We start from the raw sequence: 27,074 nt of genomic DNA, 5'->3' as shown, positions 1-27,074 counted from the left end.
TGTGGATACCTGCTCGTCGAACATCTCATTCCAAAATCATGGGCATTAATATGGAGTTGGTCCCCCCTTTGATGCTATAACTGCCTCCACTCTTCTGGGAAGGCTTTCCACTAGATGTTGGAACATTGCTGTGGGGACCACGTGCTCTCACCACTCGTGTCCCCCAGGGCTCAGTTCTAGGCCCTCTCCTATTCTCGCTATACACCAAGTCACTTGGCTCTGTCATATCCTCACATGGCCTCTCCTATCATTGCTACGCTGACGACACACAACTAATCTTCTCCTTTCCCCCTTCTGATAACCAGGTGGCGAATCGCATCTCTGCATGTCTGGCAGACATATCAGTATGGATGACGGATCACCACCTCAAGCTGAATCTCGGCAAGACGGAGCTGCTCTTCCTCCCGGGGAAGGACTGCCCGTTCCATGATCTCGCCATCACGGTTGACAACTCCGTTGTGTCCTCCTCCCAGAGTGCGAAGAGCCTTGGCGTGACCCTGGACAACACCCTGTCGTTCTCCGCTAACATCAAGGCGGTGATCCGATCCTGTAGGTTCATGCTCTACAACATTCGAAGAGTACGACCCTGCCTTACACAGGAAGCGGCACAGGTCCTAATCCAGGCACTTGTCATCTCCCATCTGGATTACTGCAACTCGCTGTTGGCTGGGCTCCCTGCCTGTGCCATTAAACCCCTACAACTCATCCAGAATGCCGCAGCCCGTCTGGTGTTCAACCTTCCCAAGTTCTCTCACGTCACCCCGCTCCTCCGCACACTCCACTGGCTTCCAGTTGAAGCTCGCATCTGCTACAAGACCATGGTGCTTGCCTACGGAGCTGTGAGGGGAACGGCACCTCCGTACATTCAGGCTCTGATCAGTCCCTACACCCAAACGAGGGCACTGCGTTCATCCACCTCTGGCCTGCTGGCTCCCCTACCTCTGCGGAAGCATAGTTCCCGCTCAGCCCAGTCAAAACTGTTCGCTGCTCTGGCACACCAATGGTGGAACAAGCTCCCTCACGATGCCAGGACAGCGGAGTCACTCACCACCTTCCGGAGACATTTGAAACCCCACCTCTTTAAGGAATACCTGGGATAGGATAAAGTAATCCTTCTACCCCCCCCCCCCCCCCCCCCAAAAAAAAAAAAAAAAAAAAAAACATTGTAAAGTGGTTATCCCACTGGCTATAAGGTGAATGCACCTATTTGTAAGTCGCTCTGGATAAGAGCGTCTGCTAAATGATGTAAATGTAAATGTAAATGGGACGTGCTTCCATTCAGCCACAAGAACATTAGTGAGGTCGGGCACTGATGTTGGGTGATTAGGCCTGGCTCACAGCCGGCGTTCCAATTCATCCCAAAGGTCTTCGATGGGGTTGAGAACAGGGCTCTGTGCAGGCCAGTCAAGTTCTTCCACACCTATCTCGACCAACCATTTCTGTATGGACCTCGCTTTGTTCACAGGGGCATTGTCATGCTGAAACAGGAAAGGGCCTTCCCCAAACTGTTGCCACAAAGTTGGAAGCACAGAATCGTCTAGAATGTCATTGTATGGTGTAGCGTTAAGATTTCCCTTCACTGGAACTAAGGGGCCTAGCCCGAACCATGAAAAACAGCCCCTGACCATTATTCCTCCTCCACCAAACTTTACAGTTGGCACTATGCATTGGGGCAGGTAGCGTTCTCCTGGCATCCGCCAAACCCAGATTCATCCGTCGGACTGCCAGATGGTGAAGCATGATTCATCACTCCAGAGAACGCGTTTCCACTGCTCCAGAGTCCAATGGCGCTGAGCTTTTCACCACTCCAGCCGACGCTTGGCATTGCGCATGGTGATCTTAGGTTTGTGTGCGGCTGGTCGGCCATGGAAACCCATTTCATGAAGCTCCCGACTAACAGTTCTTGTGCTGACGTTGATTCCAGAGGCAGTTTGGAACTCGGTAGGGAGTGTTGCAACCGAGGACAGACGATTTTTACATGCACTCGGCTGTCCCATTCTGTGAGCTAGTGTGGCCTATCACTTTGCAGGGCAAACATTTTACGAACTGACTTGTTGGAAAGGTGGCATCCTATGACGGAGCCACGTTGAAAGTCACTGAGCTCTTCAGTAAGGCCATTCTACTGGCAATGTTTGTCTATGGAGATTGCATGGCGGTGTGCTCAATTGTATACACCTGTCAGCAACGGGTGTGGCTGAAATAGCCGAATCCACTCATTTGAAGGGGTTTCCAAATACTTTTGTATATAGTGTATTATTATACTAGAACAGTAAAGTCTCTGATGGCACAATGTGATGGAACTGTGTTCCTTGTGCTGTATATGAAATTAATACACAGAAACACATGCAGGAAAACCACCAGTTCCTGTGTGTTATAAAGTAATCAATGCTATCCATTATTTTAAAATGCCAGTTGTGTCTCATCCTGGGTACTGTAAATACAATACCACTGTATTAGATAGTGGATGTATCAAATTACCAATAAATCAAGAGACACTCATATAAAACAGTTATAAACTGGGTGATTCGAGCCCTGGATGGTGATTGGCCGAAAGCTGTGGTATATCAGACCGTATACCATGGGTATGACAAAACATTCATTTTTACTCTTCTAATTACGTTGGTAAACAGTTTATAATAGCAATAAGGCACCTCGGGAGTTTGTGGTATATGGCCAATATACCACGGCTAAGGGCTGTATCCAGGCATTCCGCGTTGTGTGTAAGAACAACCCTTAGCCGTGGTATATTGGCCTTATACCACACCTCCTTGGCATTATTGCTTAATTATATGATGTTCCATTACAAACACAATCTTGTGATTAACATTTGTACATTTTAGTCATTTAGCAGACGCTCTTATCCAGAGCGACTTACAGTTAGTGAGTGCATACATTTTCATACTGGCCCCCCATGGGAAACGAACCCACAACCCTGGCGTTGCAAGCGCCATGCTCTACCAACTGAGCTACCATGTTTTAGTGCTTTGAGCATGGCGCTTGCAACGCCAGGGTTGTGGGTTCGTTTCCCACGGGGGGCTAGTATGAAAATGTATCCAGTATGACTGTAAGTCGCTCTGGATAAGAGCATCTGCTAAATGACTAAACTGTAAAATGTAAAAGTTCTTTATGAATAAAATTATTATCATGTTGATTGCTTTAGGTATTGATCCCATAACAAATGTGAGATGGAATGTGCTTGGTTTTAATATGTATTTTTCAGTGATTTGGCAAAAAACCTCACCCATGCTTTCCAAAACATTTAATTTCCCCTTTAAATTAATGACAAAACACCACCCAGCATCACAGTGATTTCATTGGCTATCGGACCGCTATAGGGTAACCAATCAGAAGACTCACCACGCTGACTTTGAAGGCATAGAGGAGGTCAAAGGGCAGCGCGGCGACCAGGTCAATGATAAACCACGTGGTCATGTAGTGGATGCAGATCAACCGCGCGCTGAAAATCACCTGACCAGACTTACTCACGTACGTGGTACGAAAACTGAAAACAATGTCTGGGAGGAAGAGAGGGAGAGAAAGGGAGAGAGGGGTGGGTGTAAGGTTACATATCCATGACTTACTGTAAGATTATGTAATAAGTACTGTTTTGGTTTCTCTATCCATTTCGAAGTTGGTTAGCACGTTAGCATGTTAGCTTAAACAAACTGACACCTCGTTATTCAGTATGTGTTTCACCTGTGCTGGCCCAGAGAGTGAGCTCATTAGTGAGGAAATGTTTCACCTGTGCTGGCCCAACTGGTATTTAAGACCTACTGGCCCAGTGCATCAGGGAGAGGCGACGTTGGGAGAGCTACACCTCACGTTAGTGCTTCCACTTTAGTTAGCCAAAAATAAACCTGAGTTTTGTTTGTTGTGATTCATATTAGTTTTACTCCCTATCCTAAATCGGTGTGAGTTGTTTTCCTTTAGTTTTTCCTCTGATGCAAATTTATTGGGCACTCATAGTGGGTGTCTTTTAGAAACCCCTTATCAGTTACTTTCCGACTTTCATGGGTGTCTTTCAACCAATTTTGAACCCCTTTCTGTTTTGTTTTGTTGTCGAAGTGACTTTTCTGTGAGCGATGAAATGTTGAGTTTGTCCTTCGGGAATGTAACAGTACACACAAATACACTATTAGTGTTATTGAGGTTACTGAGCTGCTGTACCCCGAACTATACACACTGTCCCTAACACTAACTATACACACTGTCCCTAACCCTAACACTTTCCCTGACCCTAACACTGTCCTTAACCATAACACTGTCCCTATCCAAAGCCTAACCTTAACCCTAAGCCTAAGCCTAACCCCAACCCAACCATAACCCTAACCCCATGCCACGCAACCCCCCTCCCACATACACATACAGTGGCTTGCGAAAGTATTCACCCCCCTTGGCATTTTTCCTATTTTGTTGCCTTACAACCTGGAATTCAAATTGATATTTTGGGGGTTTGTATCATTTGATTTACACAACATGCCTACCACTTTGAAGATACAAAATATTTTTTTATTGTGAAACAAATAAGAAATAAGAGAAAAAAACCAGAAAACTTGAGCGTGCATAACTTCTTTATGAATAAAATTATTCCCCCCCCCCAAAGTCAATACTTTGTAGAGCCACCTTTTGCAGCAATTACAGCTGCAAGTCTCTTGGGGTAAGTCTCTATAAGCTTGGCACATCAAACCACTGAGATTTCTGCCCATTCTTCAAGGCAAAACTGCTCCAGCTCCTTCAAGATGGATGGGTTCCGCTGGTGTAGAGCAATCTTTAAGTCATACCACAGATTCTCTATTGGATTGAGGTCTGGGCTTTGACTAGGCCATTCAAAGACATTTAAATGTTTCCCCTTAAACCACTCAAGTGTTGCTTTAGCAGTATGCTTAGGGTCATTGTCCTGCTGGAAGGTGAACCTCCGTCCCAGTCTCAAATCTCTGGAAGACTGAAACAGGTTTCCCTCAAGAATTTCCCTGTATTTAGCGCCATCCATCATTCCTTCAATTCTGACCAGTTTCCCAGTCCCTGCCGATGAAAAACATCCCCACAGCATGATGCTGCCACCACCATGCTTCACTGTGGGGATGGTGTTCTCGGGTGATGAGAGGTGTTGGGTTTGCACCAGACATTTTCCTTGATGACCAAAAAGCTCAATTTTTGTGTCATCTGACCAGAGTACCTTCATCCATATGTTTGGGGAGTCTCCCACATGCCTTTTGGCGAACACCAAATGTGTTTGCTTATTTTTTTCTTTAAGCAATGGCTTTTTTCTGGCCACTCTTCCGTAAAGCCCGGCTCTGTGGAGTGTATGGCTAAAAAGTTGTCCTATGGACAGATACTTCAATCTCCGCTGTGGAGCTTTGCAGCTCCTTCAGGATTATCTTTGGTCTCTTTGTTGCCTCTCTGATTAATAACCTCCTTGCCTGGGCCGTGAGTTTTGGTGGGCGGCCCTCTCTTGGTAGGTTTGTTGTGGTGCCATATTCTTTCAATTTTTTTATAATGGATTTAATGGTGCTCCGTGGGATGTTCAAAGTTTTGGATATTTATTTATAACCCAACCCTGATCTGTACTTCTCCACAACTTTGTCCCTGACCTGTTTGGAGAGCTCCTTGGTCTTCATGGTGCCGCTTGCTTGGTGGTGCCCCTTGCTTAGTGGTGTTGCAGACTCTGGGGCCTTTCAGAACAGGTGTATATATACTGAGATCATGTGACAGATCATGTGACACTTAGATTGCACACAGTTGGACTTTATTTAACTAATTATGTTACTTCTGAAGGTAATTGGTTTCACCAGATCTTATTTAGGGGCTTCATAGCAAAGGGGGTGAATACATATGCACGCACCACTTTTCCGTTATTTATTGTTTTGAAATTTTTGAAACAAGTCTTTTTTTTTCATTTCACTTCACCAATTTGGACTATTTTGTGTATGTCCATTACATGAAATCCAAATAAAAATCAATTTAAATTACAGGTTGTAATGCAACAAAATAGGAAAAACGCCAAGGGGGATGAATACTTTTGCAAGGCACTGTATGACCCTCCCCTATACCTATAATAAAGAGTATCTCCACGGCGATGTCGCTGACTGTAGTGCTCCTAGTGAGGTCATCGTCTCCGATGAAGCAGACGTTGTAGGGCACTGTCACGGCAACGTAGAAGGTGGCCAGCAGGATCAGCCAATCCCAGCCCGCCTTGAAGGTGCTGAAGTGAAGCAGGATGAACTTAGACTTCTTGGCATCCGCCACCTTGTACTCCGGCAGAGCAGGGGGGTCCCCAAACACATTCTGATTGGATGAAAGGAGAGGGGACACACGTTCTGATTGGAGGAAAGTAGAGGGGAACACAATCTGATTGGGTGAAAGTAGAGGGGAACACATTCTGATTGTATGAAAGGAGATAGAAGGAGGGATCCATAATACATTTGGGATGCAAAGAAATCTGTTTGCGTAAAGTATATGTGTGTTGGTGAGTTAGGGTTGTTATCAAAAACATGTTGCTTAATCAAAGGAGATATGAAGAATATCTAAAAAACAATGACAGATCTTTAAAAAGGAAATCTGCAGTTCAAAAAACCCGCTACTGTTTTGGTTAACAGCTAAGGGATGGGGCTGGAGAAATTTAACTATTCATAGACAGAGCTATGGATACAAGGACTGACCATGCATCAGATCAAAATAACAGTTTTAACCATGTTTTAAAGCTATACATAGTTTGTTTGACAGACAATGGAGTAAAACAAGCATATTTTGGGGGTTCTAATGGGGTACGAAAGTTGAACTAAGCTCATGAGGGATTTATAAGTTGTATTCTTCAAGAATCAATGGCTATACAGTATATAATTAATTCAAAAGTCCAAAAATGGATGTAGCCATCGCAGATTGCCCCTTTCATAAAACATCTGAGCTAGGTAGAACTGTAATGTTGTGGGGGTGGGTGTTGTTATGGTGTGTAGTGTTGGTTGTTAGGGTCTGTAGTGTTGGTTGTTAGGGTGTGTAGTGTTGGTTGTTAGGGTGTTTAGTGTTGGTTGTTAGGGTGTGTAGTGTTGGTTGTTAGGGTGTGTAGTGTTGGTTGTTAGGGTGTGTAGTGTTAGTTGTTATGGTGTGTAGTGTTGGTTGTTAGGGTGTGTAGTGTTGGTTGCTATGGTGTGTAGTGTTAGTTGTTGTGGTGTGTAGTGTTAGCTGTTAGGGTATAGTGCTGGTTGTTAGGGTGTTGTGTTGGTTGTTAGGGTATAGTGTTGGTTGTTAGGGTGTAGTGTTGGTTGTTGGGGTGTAATGTTGGTTGTTAGGGTGTAGTGTTGGTTGTTAGGGTATAGTGTTGGTTGTTAGGGTGTAGGGTTGGTTGTTAGGGTATAGTGTTGGTTGTTAGGGTGTAGTGTTGGTTGTTAGGGTGTAGTGTTGGTTGTTAGGGTGTAGTGTTGGTTGTTAGGGTGTAGTGTTGGTTGTTAGGGTGTGTCTTACCTTGTTGAGTTTAATCTTGCTCTTCTTCTTCTTCTTCGTGTTGTCTTTGCTGTGGAGGTGACCAGAGATGTGGTAGAGTACAGTACTGCTCCGCAGACGAGTCGAGCTGAACGAAGAGCCAGTCTTCAGACGCCCTTGTCGGCGTTCTGCACACACACACAAGCACGTACAGACGCAGGCATGCACACACACACACACACACACACACACTGTATTACTGTACAATCAAAGCGCATGGCCCCCTGGAAAAGCTCATAGAAAAATTAAGAGAAAAAATATAGGGGGAAATAATTATGTTTAGATTAAATGCTTTATCTCCAACATTGGTTACAGTGAGAATGAATATGCAACCCACCAGCTCTCACAGTCTCGCATCAGAATGAGACATTTATCCATCTTTCTCAAACGTCAAATTTCTAAGTTGTTCCAAACGTAAAATGTCAAAGTGTTTAAGGTTAAGTTTAAGCATGAACTCTGAATTCTTAAGGTTAGGCATTAACTCTGAATGGTTAAGGTAAGGGTTAAGGTTTGGGATAGGCTTAAAACAAAAATATCAAAAACAACTTTCAATCGCTGGATTCAAACTTGCAACCTTTGGAACCAGAGGCTGATGCTTACGCCCATCCGCGATCACCATCCACAACACCCTAGCAAAATCGAAACCTATTTTGCCAGTGGCCAGTTTACACGTGATCTCCTGACGTCCTCAGACATGGATGGACGTCGAATACAACCCTCAGCAACCCTCGTAATGCCCAGATAGTCATCATGGGAGGGAGGGCCTATCTGCATCAGACGTGTGAGAGACCGAATACATCTATCTGGCCCAGTTGGTATGGGGTTCAGGATGAGGAGTCAGTGGGCGAGCCTTCCACCTCTCTCCCCCCGGCAGCATCCTTCTCTCACATGGACATGCCTCCACCATACGGAGCCGTCTCCGGAGCTGATGACCTAAAACCTCCTCCGTACAGCGAGGTTGCCCAGAGCGACGCCATGGACATTTCTCGCCCCTCCTGCCACGCCCTTCTCCCCCTCCTCCCTCCTCCTCTCTCTGAGGGTGGAGACTCTGCCAGCATCATCAGCGAAGCCCCGCCACCATACACCCCAACCCCCAGCACCAACCGGCAGGAGGGCCCTGTCAACCCCAGCCAATCACACTCGGAGGACCGACCCAGCTTGACCAATCACAAACCCTGATGCCGACCAACTCTTTACCGCCTTCCCAAGTGCTGTCCTCCTCCCTGCCTTTTCACCTCAGCGATCCCTGCCAGCTATGCTCACTCACTCGACTTTATTGTTTTGGTTTTCTAGGTTTTAAAACAGTTTTCTATTTTCTACTGTTTGAAAGTGATTTATTGTGATGATAAATATGATAAATAATAAGAGATAATGTGGTGGAGTTGATGGGAGTTTGACTGCTGGACAACTCTTCCCTCTGGAACACCCCTCTGCCTCATTGGAAGAAGAGGGAGAGGGATGGAGGGAGAGGGATGGAGGGAGAGGGATGGAGGGAGAGATTTACACAACAGCCAACAGTGGAGAGGATAAAGGCTACTATAATGTCCAATATCCAATGAGTCCAATGATGGCCTTTAGTGCTGCGTCCAGACATCCAGTCCAGTGTCCCCATCAGAGTTCTATACTAAACACCTTCTCAGAACTGATTTAAAAGAGACTTTGTTCTATAGGCCTTTATCTGTAACATCCAACAGCTTTTGCCTTAGAGATTGAGAGAGAGAGATCGATGCATTTCCAAGAAATCTACCAGATGAAAGAAAACCATGTTGGAAATAATGTAGTGGTTGATCGTGATGATTATTGTACAATCACAGACTAATAATGATCGCTAACATCTTCAGTCCATCGTAGCTTCATCCTTTCTTCTCTCTGTCAGTGGCTTGGTTATGCCATTTAGTCTATTCTCTGGATAAGAGCGTCTGCTAAATGATGTAAATGTAAATGTAATGTTATGTAAATGAATACTGACTTGTATCACGGGTAACCTGGCTAATGTAACAGAAGGGGTAATTTACACACACACAAACATTTAGACATTTTCTTGAAATTAAAGAAAAAAGTAATCATGGCCCCTTTGGTTTCTACTTTTCAGCTCAAACTATTGGTCTGTAATGACAAAGTGTGGGTCTCTATACAAAACTGTTCTGAAGTTTGACCCTGTCTTCCAAAAAACAAAATAATTGTGCTATTTTAGTGTGGTGGGATAGGTAAGGCCTACTGATTTGTTATAGAGGACTATAAGTTGGGGCTAGGCATGAGTGTGTGAGAGTGTGAGTGTGTGAGTGTGTGTGTTTGTCTCTGATAGAGGACAGAGGTATTAAGAGTAGGCGTTTTATTGCTAGTGAGGTTCGGACTACCACACACACACACACACACACACACACACACACACACACACAGGATCTCTGTCCAGAGACAACCCACAGGAGAAGATGAGGCCAGTGTTGCTCTAGGGAGATATCAGTAATATCTGGTCCTTCCCCCGGCACCAAGGTGATAACTGCTTTTGAGTGTCTGTGTCTGGGGGCAACTTTACCCTACTCCACTGTATGCTTATCATGTGTATAATGTGTGTGTGGTGTGTCTGTGTGTGTGTGTGTGTGTGTGTGTGTGTGTGTGTGTGTGTGTGTGTGTGTGTGTGTGTGTGTGTGTGTGTGTGTGTGTGTGTGTGTGTGTGTGTGTGTGTGTGTGTGTGTGTGTGTGTGTGTGTGTGTGTGTGTGTGTGTGTGTGTGTGTGTTTGTGCGTGCATCTGTGCAAGCGAGCAATGCATGTGTGTGTGTGTGTGTGTGTGTGTGTGTGTGTGTGTTTGTGCGTGCATCTGTGCAAGCGAGCAATGCATGTGTGTGTGTGTGTGTGTGTGTGTGTATGTGTGTGTTTGTGTGGACCCCAGATGAGGCGAACAGACGGAACTCATCCATAAAGCCAGGGAGCTTTGGGGGACGGGAAACGGTAGTACCACAGAGACAGAGATACTCTTATTTTCTGATCTAATGAATGTCCCCTCACTTTAGAACCAGGGAGGTCAGACAGTGGGGGAGAGAGGAGGAGGTATGGAGAGTAGAGAGGGAAAGAGAGATAAAGTGAGAGATAGGCAGGATAAAGAAAGAGAGATATGGGAAGAGGAGAGGGGGGGCAGAACGGTAGGTAGGGAGTAATGGGGGAGGGAGTGAGGGACAGGGAGGTAGGTAGGGAGAGATGGGGAGGGAGGGACAGAGAGGTAGGTAGGGAGAGATGGGGGAGGGGGGGAGGGAGGGACAGAGAGGTAGGTAGGGAGAGATGGGGAGGGAGGGACAGAGAGGTAGGTAGGGAGAGATGGGGGAGGGGGGGAGGGAGGGACAGAGAGGTAGGTAGGGAGATATGGGGAGGGAGGGACAGAGTGGTAGGTAGGGAGAGATGGGGAGGGAGGGACAGAGTGGTAGGTAGGGAGAGATGGGGGAGGGGGGAGGGAGGGACAGAGAGGTAGGTAGGGAGAGATGGGGGAGGGAGGGAGGGACAGAGAGGTAGGTAGGGAGAGATGGGGAGGGAGGGAGGGAGGGACAGAGAGGTAGGTAGGGAGAGATGGGAGAGGGAGGGAGGGACAGAGAGGTGGGTAGGGAGAGATGGGAGAGGGAGGGAGGTAGGGACAGAGAGGTAGGTAGGGAGATATGGGGAGGGAGGGAGGGAGGGACAGAGAGGTAGGTAGGGAGAGATGGGGGAGGGGGGGAGGGGGGGAGGGAGGGACAGAGAGGTAGGTAGGGAGATATGGGGAGGGAGGGAGGGACAGAGAGGTGGGTAGGGAGAGATGGGGGAGGGGGGGAGGGAGGGACAGAGAGGTAGGTAGGGAGAGATGGGAGAGGGAGAGACAGAGAGGTAGGTAGGGAGATATGGGGGAGGGAGGGAGGGACAGAGAGGTGGGGAGGGAGAGATGGGAGAGGGAGAGACAGAGAGGTAGGTAGGGAGATATGGGGGAGGGAGGGAGGGACAGAGAGGTGGGGAGGGAGATATGGGGAGGGAGGGACAGAGAGGTAGGTAGGGAGAGATGGGGAGGGAGGGACAGAGCGGTAGGTAGGGAGAGATGGGGGAGGGAGGGAGGGACAGAGAGGTAGGTAGGGAGAGATGGGGGAGGGAGGGAGGGACAGAGAGGTAGGTAGGGAGATATGGGGAAGGGGGGAGGGAGGGACAGAGAGGTAGGTAGGGAGAGATGGGGGAGGGAGGGAGGGAGGGACAGAGAGGTAGGTAGGGAGAGATGGGGGGGGAGGGAGGGACAGAGAGGTAGGTAGGAAGAGATGGGAGAGGGAGGGAGGGACAGAGAGGTGGGTAGGAAGAGATGGGAGAGGGAGGGAGGGACAGAGAGGTGGGTAGGGAGAGATGGGGAGGGAGGGACAGAGAGGTAGGTAGGGAGAGATGGGAGAGGGAGGGAGGGAGGGACAGAGAGGTAGGTAGGGAGATATGGGGAGGGAGGGAGGGAGGGACAGAGAGGTAGGTAGGGAGAGATGGGAGAGGGAGAGACAGAGAGGTAGGTAGGGAGATATGGGGGAGGGAGGGAGGGACAGAGAGGTGGGGAGGGAGATATGGGGAGGGAGGGACAGAGAGGTAGGTAGGGAGAGATGGGGAGGGAGGGAGGGACAGAGAGGTAGGTAGGGAGAGATGGGGGAGGGAGGGAGGGAGGGACAGAGAGGTAGGTAGGGAGAGATGGGGGAGGGAGGGAGGGACAGAGAGGTAGGTAGGGAGAGATGGGGGAGGGAGGGAGGGACAGAGAGGTAGGTAGGGAGATATGGGGAAGGGGGAGGGAGATATGGGGAGGGAGGGACAAATAGGTAGGTAGGGAGAGATGGGGAGGGAGGGACAGATAGTGAGAGAGGAAGAGAGAGAAGGAAAGAGAGGGAAATTGGGAGAGACTGAGGTAGAGAGAATGCAAGAGAAAGAGAGAGGGGGAGAGAGACACAAATGAAAATGGAGCAAATGTGGGAAGGAGGGTGGGAGAGAGAGAGGGAGAAGGGAGAGAGGGACAGAGGGAGAGAGGGAAGGAGGGGTTGTTGACGACAGAGAGATTGGGTTCCCCTGTCCAATCTGCCTGAAGGCCAGACCAAGTGTGAACTTGGTTATCACTGTATGTGTGTGTGTGTGTGTGTGTGTGTGTGTGTGTGTGTGTGTGTGTGTGTGTGTTTGTCTGTGTGCGATTCAAAGGGAGCGAAGTTGGGAAGGAGGGAGGTAGGGAGGGGTTGTTGACAACAGAAAGCTTGGGTTCCCCTGTTCGGCACACATTGTCCAATCTGCCTGAAGGCCAGACCAAGTGTGAACTAATTGGGTTATCACTGAGTGTGTGTGAGTGTGTATGTGTGTGTGCGTGAGAGTGTGTGTGTGTGTCTGTTTGTGTGTGTGTGTGTGTGTGTGTGTGTGTGTGTGTGTGTGTGTGTGTGTGTGTGTGTGTGTGTGTGTGTGTGTGTGTGTGTGTGTTTGTGTGTGTGTGTGTGTGTGTGTCTGCGTGCGCAGGCAGATCGCTCAAGATTGACTTCGAAATTGGACGTCTGTCCATGTCCTGAGGACATCTGGAACAGCATTAAGAGGCCTGCCCAGCATTATCCAATGAAGTTGCAGGGCGGGCCCAACGACTCAGTGGACACAGCAGAGAGAGAGAGAGCAATGAAGTGGTGCACATACGTGACCGACAGGCTCCAATCGGTCTTATGTAGCAACATTTGAAAGTGTTTTTTACATTGGATAAAAGTAGAGACTCAGAGCTAGAAAATGGTGTATCATACACTACAGTTGAGGAACAATGGGAAAGTAATTCTGCTTTGAAAGTTGATAAACTTGTAACCTCACTTTTGAGAAAATGGCCCTTGAATGTTTTGGTACTACTACGGAGAGCTCTTCTTTGTCTACACCCATTCATTTTTGGGCGACTCGTGAGCGCTACTTTCAGAACTCCTGGCTAAAAAGTATACAAACGTACCAGAGAATCTCCTTAACTTTGAAATGTGACATTTGGAGAAACGGAATGATGCTGAGCAGGAGTCCACCCAGGGTGTCATAAACACTTCGAAATTTGACATTTGGAGCAACTTCAAAATGTGTAGTTTGGAGAAACGTGGATAAACGTCAGAATCTGAAGTCAAATTGGTAAAACCGTGAGATCTTGTTGTGAGAGTGTATGGGTGTGTTAAGATGGGTTTCCCTTTCCTGGACTGAGATGACCTGTGCATTGCTTTAGCCATACAGATGAAAACACACCCTTCTGCAGAGCTGTGTTTTCTGTTATCTCAGTACCAATGCTGACCACCTTTAAAATGCTAATGTTTGAGAATTACCATGCAGATTTAATGTAGAATAATATGACAAATCCACAGTCATTATTCCATGCTTTTATCTTTCACTAAAAGCATCAGCCTTTTTCTTTGTGTAAAAAGTACATCATTATGTCAGTAAAAATAAAGCATGTTTTTGATTTGTTGTTTTGTTGTTATTTACATTAATGAAAGTAATTAGACACTAATACATGACACACACACACACACACGCGCGCACGCACACGCACGCACACGCACACCAGTGGAGGCTGCTGAGGGGAGGATGGCTCATAATAATGGTTGGAACGGAGCGAATGCAATGGCATCAAACGCCTAGAAACCATGGAAACCATGTGGTTGATGTTGTTGATACCGTTCCACTTTTTCCGCTCCAGCCATTACCAGGTGCCCGTCCTCCCCAATTAAGGTGCCACCAGCCTCCTGTAACGAACACATACACATACAACAAACACACCACGAAGAGGAACACTAGCCACACATACGCAAACACACACACACTCACTCACACACACACGAACACACAGACACGCAACAGACACAACACTAAGATGAACACTCTTGCACACACACATGTACACACAGGTACACACGCACACACACACACTAACCTTCTCTCTTGCCCTCTGGGATGGTCTTGGCCTTGTTGTCTGTGATGTCTTTAAATGATGCCAGGAAGAGCACCACGTCTCCCTTCTCATTCTTAATAGGGACAATTTCCAGCAGGCACCAGAACAACAACGCTGCAGTAGACACACACACACACACACACACACACACACACATTATACACATGATAAGCACACAGCGGAGTAGGGTAAAGTTGCCCCTAGATGCTGATCTTGGGTCAGTTTTGCATTTCCCCCACTGATGGTTAAGGTTAGGATTGGGGGAGGGGAAGCTGATCCTAGATCTGTACCTGAGGGACACTTCGGCCCCGAGTCATACTACAGTACATACATGCTATATGTGACCAATCATCTGTTATGAAGCTCAACTTCTGATTGGTTGGTTTTCTGTTTTGGGTTTATTAAAGTACAGATTCAGATCTTCAACATGGTCTATCTATCATACACTGCACATGTTATTGTCACATTACAAATCAAGTTACGTGGTACAGATGACACATTGTACTCTGAATCATGAAAATACAGCGAGGTCCAAAAGTATTTGGACAGTGACACATTCTTTGTTGTTTTGGCTCTGTACTCCAGCACTTTGGATTTTAAATGATACAATGAGGAATGAGCCCATCCTTAAGTCAGGGGATCTCGGCATGAATGACGCAATCTTGGTAAATATGGTCAAATCTGAGATATTGAGGTGAAATTATGTAAATATGTGTAGTGAGGGCATGTGTGTCTGTGTGTGCAGTGTATACAATGTGTTAGTCCGTATGCTTCAGGGCATGAATGTGTTCTCAGGCAAGAATAGTGTGTAGAAGGGGATTCCTGCTGAGCTCGTTCGCTCTCTCTCTCTCTCTCTCTCTCTCTCTCTCTCTCTCTCTCTCTCTCTCTCTCTCTCTCTCTCAAACCTCCCTGCTGGTAATGTCTCAAACACAACTCTCTTTGATCCTCTCAGAGAGAGAGATCTTCACCATCAAACACACAGAAAACCCTCTGATTCTGAATTAACAGTCACAGACAGGCAAAGACAGAGGGAAACATCTACTGTTCCACCCTTTATGATTCTGATTAGATCGAATGAAAGACTGAGAGAGGGGGAGGGAGAAGGAGAGAGTGAATGGGGGAGAGAGAGATAATAAGAGATAGAAGTAAGGAGGGGAGACAGAGAGTGCTTGTGAGAGAGATATAAATAAAGAGAGAAAGAGAGAACGAAATAAAGAAATAGAGAGTGAGAGAAAGAGAAACAGAAAAAGACAAAGTGAGAGAAAAAGAGAGAGAGAGAGAGAGAGAGAGAGAGAGAGAGAGAGAGAGAGAGAGAGAGAGAGAGAGAGAGGGAGACAGAGACAGAGACAGAGACAGAGAGTGTGATAGAGAGAGAGAGAGAGAGAGAGAGAGAGAGAGAGAGAGAGAGAGAGAGATAGGGAGAGAGAGGGAAAGAGAGAGAGAGACAGAGACAGAGACAGAGACAGAGACAGAGACAGAGACAGAGACAGAGACAGAGAGAGCAATAGAGAGAGAGAGAGAGAGAGAGAGAGAGAGAGAGAGAGAGACTGAGACTCATCCTGGAATATCCAAGGCCTGAGGTCATCTGCCTTTGACCTAAAGAGCACGAACCTGGACTTCACCAAAGAAATCAGAAATACAATTGTCATCCTACAAGAAACATGGTATAAAGGAGATGGACCCACTGGTTGCCCTCTATGTTACAGAGAGTTGGTAGTCCCATCCACCAAACTACCAGGTGTGAAACAGGGAAGGGACTCAGGGGGTATGCTAATTTGTTATAGAGCAGACCTAACTCACTCTATTAAATTAATCAAAACAGGAACATTTTACATTTGGCTCAAGAGAGAAAAATCTCCTCCTGTGTGCTACCTATATCCCCCCACTAGAATCCCCATACTTTAATGAAGACAGCTTCTCCATCCTGGAGGGGGAAATCAATCATTTCCAGGCATAGGGACATGTACTAGTCTGTGGCGACCTAAATGCCAGAACTGGACAAGAACCTGACACCCTAAGCACACAGGGGGACAAACACCTACCTGGAGGTGACAGCATTCCCTCCCCCATATGCCCCCCTGAACAAGTCAGAGCACTTTCACCTATCCTGAGTCTTCAGATCAGTGCAGGAGACAGGAGATTAGCAGTGGAGTCCAACTCTAGCAGACTTCAACAGACAAACCCACCCCTTTCCTTACCGGTCTTTTTGTAGAACATGATTTCGTCCTTGAACTCCTTCCGTTCATCCAGGGCGTCGTCGATGCTGAGGATGATGGTCTCGCTGCTCTCTGGGCCGTACAGGAACTTACAGGCACAGCTCTTCTGCATGACCTCAGCGCGGGAGAAGCCTGTGAGCTCACAGAAGCCATCAGAACAGTAGACGATGGGGAAGCCTTGGGCCTTGGACACCTGGGCATTAGCCAGGATGAAGTTGCTGTCTGGTGGAATCAAAGAAAAAGACAGGTTAGAATACAGGGTTGCATTCATTAGTGCACACCCTAGCAAAACATTTAGCAATGAAGATGAGAGTTTCTTATTGGACAAGTTCAGGTAGTCCCTCCTCGTTTAGGTCCGTTTTCTTCTGTTTGGTTTCTAGTGAATCCTAGCCTGACGACGCACACTAAATTATTCCGCTGCTCTGTCGTTCACTACATACTTTAGTCTGAGACTGCCATCCTTGAAGTCGTTTGTGGTGACGAGGGGCTCTAACTAATCAGAGTATCAAAGCCAATGACACATTTTCAAACCGCCGCTTTACCCACATGTGTACTGTATCTGGCCCAACCCATTGGTTTCTGGACCAATCAGACACCCCCGAATGTGTTCGCATTCAGTGAAGGGTCGGTTTGGTACTCAGATCCAGACTATTTTCTAAGTAAGAGAACATTAAACCTTTTTTAATGTTTAACCTGTCTTCTCTTGAGACTGAAGTCTTATTTACAGTTTTATTGCCACAATGATGTTTGTTCTTCAAATTATGTATTTTATTAAAACAGAAAAATTAAGTAAATAGCCCACATTATCTTGAAAAATACATTTAAGGTTTTGATTTTTCAGGTTTCCGTTTTGTTTGTTTTTTTACTCTAAAAATCACACTTTTGGGGGGGGGGAACAAAAAATGCTTAAACCACATCAGGAGACCACTTTTGAGGTCTGGGAAAAATCTGAGAGATTTTTAATTTTGGGTGTAGTTAGCCGTTAATTTAATTGCACACCTAGCAAGAGGTTGTTGTTTAGCAGTGTTTTTGTGATGATAGAGTTTGCAAAACAAAAACCCACTGGATTTATGTAAATAATCATGATATAATTCTGCCAGGTAAGCATAGGTTACTTTGTAGTTAACATTTCTTTGAGAAGGTTAATCGCTAACGGCTACTGCACACACACAGACAGGGGCATTCTCGTTGCCTCTTCAGAAAGTCGCAGGAAAAACGAATCACTGATGCATTCTGTTCATACAGTATATGATAAACTTGGCCAAATTAATTAATTTGTAATACTTTTAGTTGATTCCCTACTAAGGTCAATACATTTTTGAATATCCTTTTATGGATTCCGCGAGGGCCCTAATTATCATATTCGGACCAGAATGATGCTCTCCACTACCTATTGTTCCTGCAGTGATGATTCACTATCTTAATCGAATGTTTTCATAAATTATCTGCAGATAATCGCCCAAAAGCCTAGGCATACCAGTAGCCTATGTAAATTAGGGAGACAAATTAACTGCTCTCTCACCGATGCGATTCGGTAGGCTACACTGACTGACGAGACGAGAGTCACTCACTTCAGTATCACTGTCTGGCAAGACCCGACATCCTAGGAAAGGAAACCTAGGAAATCCTTTGGTTTACTTGTCCCGATGTGATACCATGGACATATACCCACGTTGCATGATTTATGAATGGCAAAGAGATATAGGAGATCGAATTTATTCAGTCAGTTCGACACCTTTTTATAAACTAGTCAATAGTTGCTGTTCAGTTGTCAATCAACGCACAGTAAATAGCCTATGTGCCACGACTCCGCGTATGTGAAACACATGAAAGAAAATCAGTGAATGTGTCAGAAATCTGTAAGCTATATAATGACGAGATGCTCCTGTCTCCGCCCTAACAATGGCAGTCGTTGTCCCAAAGGCGAGAAGGCAGGCGACAATCTTACGTCCAAAATAAGCCCCTAGAAACGCATTGGGCTTATTTTGGACAGATTCTGGCGAGAGTGAAACCTCTCGCTTAGCCTCTTGCTCTGTACTGCCTATCAATAGATCACTAGAAGATGCATATCGTTCATTCTAGTGGGAGAGGGCTCGACGGACTAGCGAATTGAAACTTTAAAATGAAAAGTAGCCTAATAATATGATGTGGAAAATGTAGCTGGCTGAAAATGAGTCAGTAACCGGCTGATTAGCCGGCACTAATGAAAAGCACTGTGGACAGCCGACAAATGCGGCTTTTAAAGGCATTTTCCCCGATGTTCACAGAGATCACGTCCACAGTAAACACGCCACAGACGTCGGCTCAATCGGAAATGACCTTTAAATGTCAAGTGCGCTATAACGCGGATCTATCACGGATCAGATTGAATCCCAGCCTAAGATTATTACTATACACTTAATGATGATGATGTGAATTTAGGCTAGTCTGAAGGCCAGGATATAGTAGTTGTCTTGTCAAGACAAGACAGGGAATCAAGGTAATGAATAGTTGTGACAGTGAGGATCCGCTTTAGGCCACTGTGGATAGTGTATGAGGGTATAAACTGACACTGCAGACACTGTTGTTCAGGGTTGGGCTCAGGCAACTCCAGTCCTCAGGGGCCTGAGTGTCTGCTGATTCAGCCATTCTCTGTTGGCTAGAGATTAATTGATCCATTAAGTCACTGATTGCTCAGAGTGACACACCTGTTTCCCCAATCTAAAGCAGGTCTGAGAGTGAGAACAGAAACTAGCAGACAGACACTTGGGCCCCTGAGGACCAAAGATGCCCATTCCTGCACTAATTAGAGAGTTACTGAAGTGTGAATGGAGGAGGGTGTGTGGGTGAGGGGAGGAGGGTGTGTGGGTGAGGGGAGGAGCGTGTGTGGGTGAGCGGAGGAGGGTGTGTGGGTGAGGGGAGGAGGGTGTGAAGGTGAGGGTGAGGAGGGTGTGAAGGTGAGGGTGAAGAGGGTGTGTGGGTGAGGGAAGGAGGGTTTGCGGGTGAGTGGAGGAGCGTGTGTGGGTGGAGGGTGTGTCTGCCACAACAATCTCTTTTCCCACCAGTGATATGTAATTGTTTTATGTCTCGTGTCAACCTTTGTCAAAGGAAACTATGGTAATTCTGTGTTTAAATCCGCTTCAGAACCACAATGTCCCTCAACGAGGAGGAATGCAAACATTCCGTTTCATAATTCCTTTATTGACACAGAGTTCTATCTGTCTCCATGCTCTCTGACTCACTGAAGAGATGTGTGTGTATGTGTGTGTGTGTGTGTGTATGTGTGTGTGTGTATGTGTGTGTGTGTGAGTGTGTGTGTGTGTATGTGTGTGTGTGTGTGTGTGTGTGTGTGTGTGTGTGTGTGTGTGTGTGTGTGTGTGTGTGTATGTGTGTGTGTGTGTGTGTGTGTGTGTGTGTGTGTGTGTGTGTGTGTGTGTGTGTGTGCATTTGTGTATACGTGTGTGCATGCATGCGTGAGTGCGTGTCTGTTTTTGACTGGGTTTGCCTACACCATACGGAGCTTACAGTATGTATTTACTGCTTTGTAAGCACTGTCTGCATATCATACTGCCAAATTGTTTTTGCTGAAGCTGGCTGAAATGATTACAGTTAACTCTGCCTGCTCTCTCTCTCTCTCTCTCTCTCTCTCTCTCTCTCTCTCTCTCTCTCTCTCTCTCTCTCTCTCTCTCTCTCTCTCTCTCTCTCTCTCTCTCTCTCTCTCTCTCTCTCTATCTCTCTCCCCCTCTCTCTCTCTCTCTCTCTCTCACACACACACACACAAACAAACAGATACACACAGATACACACACAAGCCCACACACACACACAGGTGTCCCCATCTGGATGTGGCTTGCACTCTAATGGCCCAGATTGAATCCAGGCATGGGACTGATTTGGGGCAGTGGGGGTTGCATACACTTTTGAATAATCATAAGCAACTCATTTTGTAATATCAACCCAACCTCACACATTCACCCAGTCCATCCCCACACTGATCTCTCTCCTCTAACATCCTTCCCTCCATCAACAGTCCTCTCCACTTTTCTCCTCTAACCTCCTTCCTATGTCAACACTCTTCTCCACTTCTAGCATCTCCCCCTCTCGCTCTCTCAATTCCATTCAATTCAATTGAAAGGGCTTTATTGGCATAGGAAGAATATGTTTACATTGCCAAAGCAAGTGAAATAGACAGGAAATTAACAAGGGAAATAAACAATCAGAAATTAACAGTAAACATTACACTCACAAGAAATGTAAAATAATAGACATTTGAAATGTGATATTATTGGCTATTTACAGTGTTGTAACAATGTGCAAATAGTTGAAGTATGAAAGGGAAAATAAACAAACAGATAAATATAGGTTGTATTTACATTTTTCTTTCTTTATTCTCTCCTCTCTCTCTCTCTCTCTCTCTCTCTCTCTCTCTCTCTCTCTCTCTCTCTCTCTCTCTCTCTCTCTCTCTCTCTCTCTCGCTCTCTCTCTCTCTCTCTCTCTCTCTCTCTCTCTCTCTCTCTCTCGCTCTCTCTAATTGCTCCTGTGTAACCACATAGATCATCTCACCCTGTGCTCACACTATCTGACAGCTGCATGAGATCCCCCATAGGGAAGGAGAGATGGAGGAAGAGAGAGGGAGAGAGGGAGGAGGGAGGAAGAGGGGAGGGAGGTGGGGACAGGGAAAGGGGGAGGGGGAGAGGGAGCTGGGGAGAAGGACAGAGGAGGGAAGAGGGAGAGGGAGAGGGATGAAGAGGGGAGGAAGGTCAGAAGAGGGAGAGGGGGAGAGGGAAAGGGAGGCGGAGATAGAGAGAGAGAGAGCGAGAGAGAGACGGAGGTCAGAAGAGGGAGAGAGGAGGGAGAGGGGGAAAGGGAGAGGAGAAGACGGAGAGGGAGAGGGAAGAGGTAGGTGGGGAGAGGGAGAGGGTCCTGTCGCTCTCCCTACATAGGGAATAGGGTGTCATTTGGGACACATACCTCACTTCTGCTCAGTGAGAATCAATAATTATTTAAAGGGACATATCACCGCTGCTCTATTTCACTATATACACCACAACACCAAAAGTATGTGGACACCTGCTTGTCGAACATCTCATTCCAAAATCATGGGCATTAATATGGAGTTTGTCCCCCCTTTGCTGCTATAACAGCCTCCACTCTTCTGGGAAGGCTTTCCACTAGATGTTGGAACATTGCTGCAGGGGCTTGCTTCCATTCAGCCACAAGAGCATTAGTGAGGTCACTGATGTTGGGAGATTAGGCCTGGCTCACGGTCGGTGTTCCAATTCATACCAAAGGTGTTCGATGGGGTTGAGGTCAGGGCTCTGTGCAGGACAGTCAAGTTCTTCCACACCGATCTCGACAAACTATTTCTATATGGACCTCGCTTTGTGCACGGGGGCATTGTCATGCTGAAATAGAAAAATGGCCTTCCCCAAACTGTTGCCACAAAGTTGGAAGCACACAATCATCTAGAATGTCATTGTATGCTGTAGCATTAAGATTTCCCTTCACTGGAACTAAGGGGCCTAGCCCAAACCATGGAAAACAGCCCCGGACCATTATTCCTCTTCCACCAAACTTTAAAGTTAGCACTATGCATTCAGCCAGGTAGCGTTCTCCTGGCATCCGCCAAACCCAGATTTGTCCATCGGACTGCCAGATGGTGAAGCGTGATTCATCACTCCAGAGAACACATTTCCACTGCTCCAGAGTCCAATGGCGGCGAGCTTTACACCACTCCAGCCGACGCTTGGCATTGTGCATGGTGATCTTAGGCTTGTGTGCGGCTGCTAGGCCATGGAAACCCATTTCATGAAGCTCCCGGCGAACAGTTCTTGTGCTGACGCTTCCAGAGGCAGTTTGGAACTCGGTAGTGTGTTGCAACCGAGGACAGATGATTTTTACGTGTTACGCGCTTCAGCACTCGGCGGTCCCATTATGTGAGCTTGTGTGGCCTACCACTTTGCGGCTGAGCAATTGTTGCTCCTAGACATTTCCACTTCACAATAACAGCACTTACAGTTGACCGGGGCAGCTCTAGCAGGGCAGAAGTTTTACGAACTGAGATGTTGGAAAGGTGGCATCCTATGACGGTGCCATGCTGAAAGTCACTGAGCTCTTCAGTAAGGCCATTATACTGCCAATGTTTGTCTATGGAAATTGCATGGCTGTGTGCTTGATTTTATACACCTGTCAGCAACGGGTGTGGCTGAAATAGCCAAATCCACTCATTTGTAGGGGTGTCCACATACCTTTGTATATACAGTGCATTCGGAAAGTATTCAGACTTTTGATACATTACAACCTTATTCTAAAATGTTTTATATATATATATATATATATATATATATATATATATATATATATATATATATCCTCATCAATCTACACATACTACCCCACTACCCCATAGTACTACCCCATAATAGTCTCCCGAGTGGCGCAGTGGTCTCAGGCACTGCATCGCAGTGCTAGCTGTGCCACTAGAGATCCTGGTTCGAATCCAGGCTCTGTCGTAGCCGGCCGCGACCGGGAGACCCATGGGGCGGCGCACAATTGGCCCAGCGTCATCCAGGGGAGGGGAGGAATGGCCGGCAGGGATGTTTGTAGAGCATGGCGTTTGCAACGCCAGGGTTGTGGGTTCGTTTCCCACGGGGGGCCAGTATGAAACAAATATATATATATATAAAATGTATGCACTCACTAACTGTAAGTCGCTCTGGATAAGAGCGTCTGCTAAATGACTAAAATGTAAATGTAAATGACAAAGCGAACACAGGTTTTTAGACATTTTTGCAAATGTATTAAAAATAAAAAACAGAAATACCTTATTTACATAAGTATTCAGACCCTTTGCTGTGAGACTCGAAATTGAGCGAAGGTGCATCCTGTTCCCATTGATCATCCTTGAGATGTTTCTACAACTTGATTGGAGTCAACCTGTGGTAAATTCAATTGATTGGACATGATTTGGAAAGGCACACACCTGTCTGTATAAGGTCCCACAGTTGACAGTGCATATCAGAGCAAAAACCAAACCATGAGGTCGAAGGAATTGTCTGTAGAGCTCCGATATAGGATTGTGTCGAGGCACAGATCTGGGGAAGGGTACCAAAATATTTCTGCAGCATTGAAGTCCCCAAGAACACAGTGGCCTCCATCGTTCTTAAGTGTAAGTTTGGAACCACCAAGACTCTTCCTAGAGCTGGCCGCCTGGCCAAACTGAGCAATCGGGGGAGAAGGGCCTTGGTCAGGGAGGTGATGAAGAACCCGATGGTCACTCTGACAGAGCTCCAGAGTTCCTCTGTGGAGATGGGAGAAACTTCCAGAAGGACAACCCTATCTGCAGCACTCCACCAATCAGGCCTTTATGGTAGAGTGGCCAGACGGAAGCCACTCCTCAGTAAAAGGCACATGACAGCACGCTTGGAGGCACCTAAAGGACTCTCAGACCATGAGAAACAATATTCTCTGGTCTGATGAAGCCAAGATTGAACTCTTTGGCCTGAATGCCAAGCCTCACGTCTGGACGAAACCTGGCACCATCCCTACGGTGAAGCATGGTGGTGGCAGCATCATGCTGTGGGGATGTTTTTCAGCGGCAGGGACTGGGAGACTAGTCAGGATCGAGGGAAAGATGAACGGAGCAAGGTACAGAGAGACCCTTGATAAAAACCTGCTTCAGAGCGCTCAGGACTTCAGACTGGGGACAACAGGACAACAGCCCTAAGCACACAGCCAAGACAACACAGGAGTGGCTTCGGGACAAGTGTCTTAATGTCCTTGAGTGGCCCAGCCAGAGTCCGGACTTGAACCCGAACGAACATCTCTGGAGAGACCTGAAAATAGCTGTGCAGCGATGCTCCCCATCCAACCTGACAGAGCTTGAGAGGATCTGCAGAGAAGAATAGGAGAGCTTGTAGCATCATACAAAAGAATACTTGAGGCTGTAATCGCTGCCAAAGGTGCTTCAACAAAGTACTGAGTAAAGGGTCTGAATACTTATGTAAATGTCATATTTCCATTTTTTTGCAAACATTTATAACATTCCGTTTTTGCTTTGTCATTATGGGGTATTGTGTGTAGATTGATGAGGGGGAAAAACTATTGAATCCATTTTAGAATAATGCTGTAACGGAAACAAAATGTGAAAAAAGTCAAGGGGTCTGAATACTTTCCGAATGCACTGTATATACAGTAGAAGAAAAATATACTACTAATGCCTATAATTACTACAGTTCTACAAAGGGAATAATTGCATATGGTGTGTTTGGGTGGTGCAGTGAGGTGTTCGGAGTCACTTTGATTCAAGGGGAGTTTGTTGTTATGGGACCTTTCACATCTCCTCTTGAGAGTCATCAACTTCTTTGTATCCAAGTGGTATTGTCTGTGAGAGTAAGACGTTGTGTACTCTCTGTATTCGTACTGTAGCAGCATGGTGTAGAATGACATCTCACAGACACACTTTAACTAGCTAGGTATACACAGGTATAGTTACTCCAAGACTAATATGAGTCATCAAGCCAAAGTCAAAACAATGTTTCGTTGTCCAGCTCTTCTTGGAAAGAGGAATCATCAGAAGCAGCTAATTATTTAGCAGTCTTGGATAGACAGTAGACGGCAACATAGCTCCCATTAACCCGTAAGCTAGCCAGGGAAAATGAGTCGACCTAGATATACAGCAATGTCCTGGCAGATAGGAACATCGTTGAGACAAGTCCAATGGCTCTATTGAACAACGACAACCATATCTACTCGCTGCTAGCGTGATCCTGCAATCGGCGAAACACAAAGGCCCAACAATTGCAACAAAACATGACTCCATTCATTTTTAGATCAGACAGCAGGCGCAATCAACTAATGACGTCATTGGTTGAACTCTCCCGGCGCAAAAAGAAGAAGAAAATACAGCTATAGTGCATAGTTATGTCTGAAACATCCTCTCATCACTCATCATTATATAGGGAGACTGGAAAAACACCCCAAATAGTATCTAGCGGTGAAGTTTCCCTTCAATACTTAATAATTGACAGGTGTAGGAGAGTAGGTCAGAGGTCAGGTCAGGGTCATGCTTTTGATATTATTATTTTTTATTTTCATTTTATTAGGATCCCCATTAGCTGACTCCAATGGCGACAGCTAGTCTTACTGGGGTTCGACATATAACGCAAAAGACATTACAGACAAAATACATACATTTAAAAATGTTAACATGTAGTGTGCGTCTGTGTGTATGCATCTATCAGTTACACATACATGACAGTACATACAAAAAGTAGGTCACATGGGGGAGAAGCGTTGTGTCGTGAGGTGTTGCTTTATAAATTTTTTTGAAACCAAGTTTGCTGTTCACTTGTGCTATATGAGATGGAATGGAAGGGAGATCCATGCAATCATGGCTCTGTATAATACTGTACGTTTCCTTGAATTTGTTCTGGACCTGGGGACTATGAATGGACCCCTGGTGGCATGTCTGGTGGGGTAAGCGTGTGTGTCAGTGCTGTCAGGTGACTATACAAACAATAGGGAATTTCCAACACATTGATGTTTTTTATCAAAACTAAAAGTGATGCAGTCTTTCCTCAACTCTCAGCCAAGAGAGACTGGCATACATTGTATTGATATTTCTTCTCTGATTACAATGACGAGCAAGACGTGCGGCTCTGTTCTAGACCAGCTGCAGCTTAACTAGGTCCTTCTTTGAAGCACTTGACCATATGACTGGACAATAATCAAGATAAGATAAAACTAGAGCCTGCAGGACTTGCTTTGTGGAGTGTGGTGTCAAAAAAGCAGAGGATCTCTTTATTACGGACAGACCTCTCCCCATCTTTACAACCATTGAATTATGACAGTTTACAATCTAAGGTAACACCAAATAATTTAGTATCTTCAACTTGCTCAACAGCCACACCATTCATTACCAGATTCAGCTGAGGTCTAGGATTTGTACCAAATACAATGCTCTTTGTTTCAGAGATGTTCAGGACCAGTTTATTACTGGCCACCCATTCTAAAACTGACTGCAACTCTTTATTTAGGTTTGTAGTGCTTTCACTAGCTGTGCGTATAGGGTTGAATCATCAGCATGCATGGACACACAGGGTATCCTCTTAGATGTAAGGTCCCCTGTTTAGGGGACCTGCATGGTTCTGGTACCGGTTCCAACCGACATTGTCGCTTATAAATCGATCTGTCGACACCGTTGATCTAAATGGTTTGCATTAAGCGATAGCCCTGGTTCCCATGGACCCAGTAGCATATGTGTCATTCGCTCCTCCGACTGTCCATCAACTCCTTGCTGAATGCTATGTCACAGCCACTGACATGCCTGCAATGCTTACATCGTAGTGCAGCAGGAGAGAGTGGTTTCATCACCGTAGCACATTCAGAGATCGATTTATATCCATTAATCTAAGATTATTCATAGATGTTAAACAAAAAGCACTTTCTGTTTGTCATAGACGGACAAAATTAATATGAGATGAAT

The 27,074-nt window shown here is 46.1% G+C and overlaps 1 protein-coding gene across 1 annotated transcript in view; it reads right to left on the bottom strand.

Moving 5' to 3' along the window:
* Positions 1-27,074, bottom strand: part of kcnh8 (potassium voltage-gated channel, subfamily H (eag-related), member 8) — a gene marked incomplete at both ends in the record, with an annotated part of 72,487 nt that overhangs the window by 24,848 nt on the left and 20,565 nt on the right. The window contains 5 exons of the mRNA XM_084164995.1: positions 3,358-3,515; positions 6,051-6,285; positions 7,459-7,604; positions 14,376-14,507; positions 16,592-16,831. Of these exons, the coding sequence (XP_084021121.1) occupies positions 3,358-3,515; positions 6,051-6,285; positions 7,459-7,604; positions 14,376-14,507; positions 16,592-16,831 (911 nt within the window). The remainder of the gene's footprint in view (positions 1-3,357; positions 3,516-6,050; positions 6,286-7,458; positions 7,605-14,375; positions 14,508-16,591; positions 16,832-27,074) is intronic.

This window comes from Coregonus lavaretus (genome assembly GCF_964263955.1).
Source record: "Coregonus lavaretus genome assembly, chromosome: 7".
Taxonomy (NCBI): Eukaryota; Metazoa; Chordata; class Actinopteri; order Salmoniformes; family Salmonidae; genus Coregonus; species Coregonus lavaretus.
The sequence above is the reverse complement of the archived record's forward strand: the minus strand, read 5'-3'. Positions and strand labels throughout refer to the sequence as shown.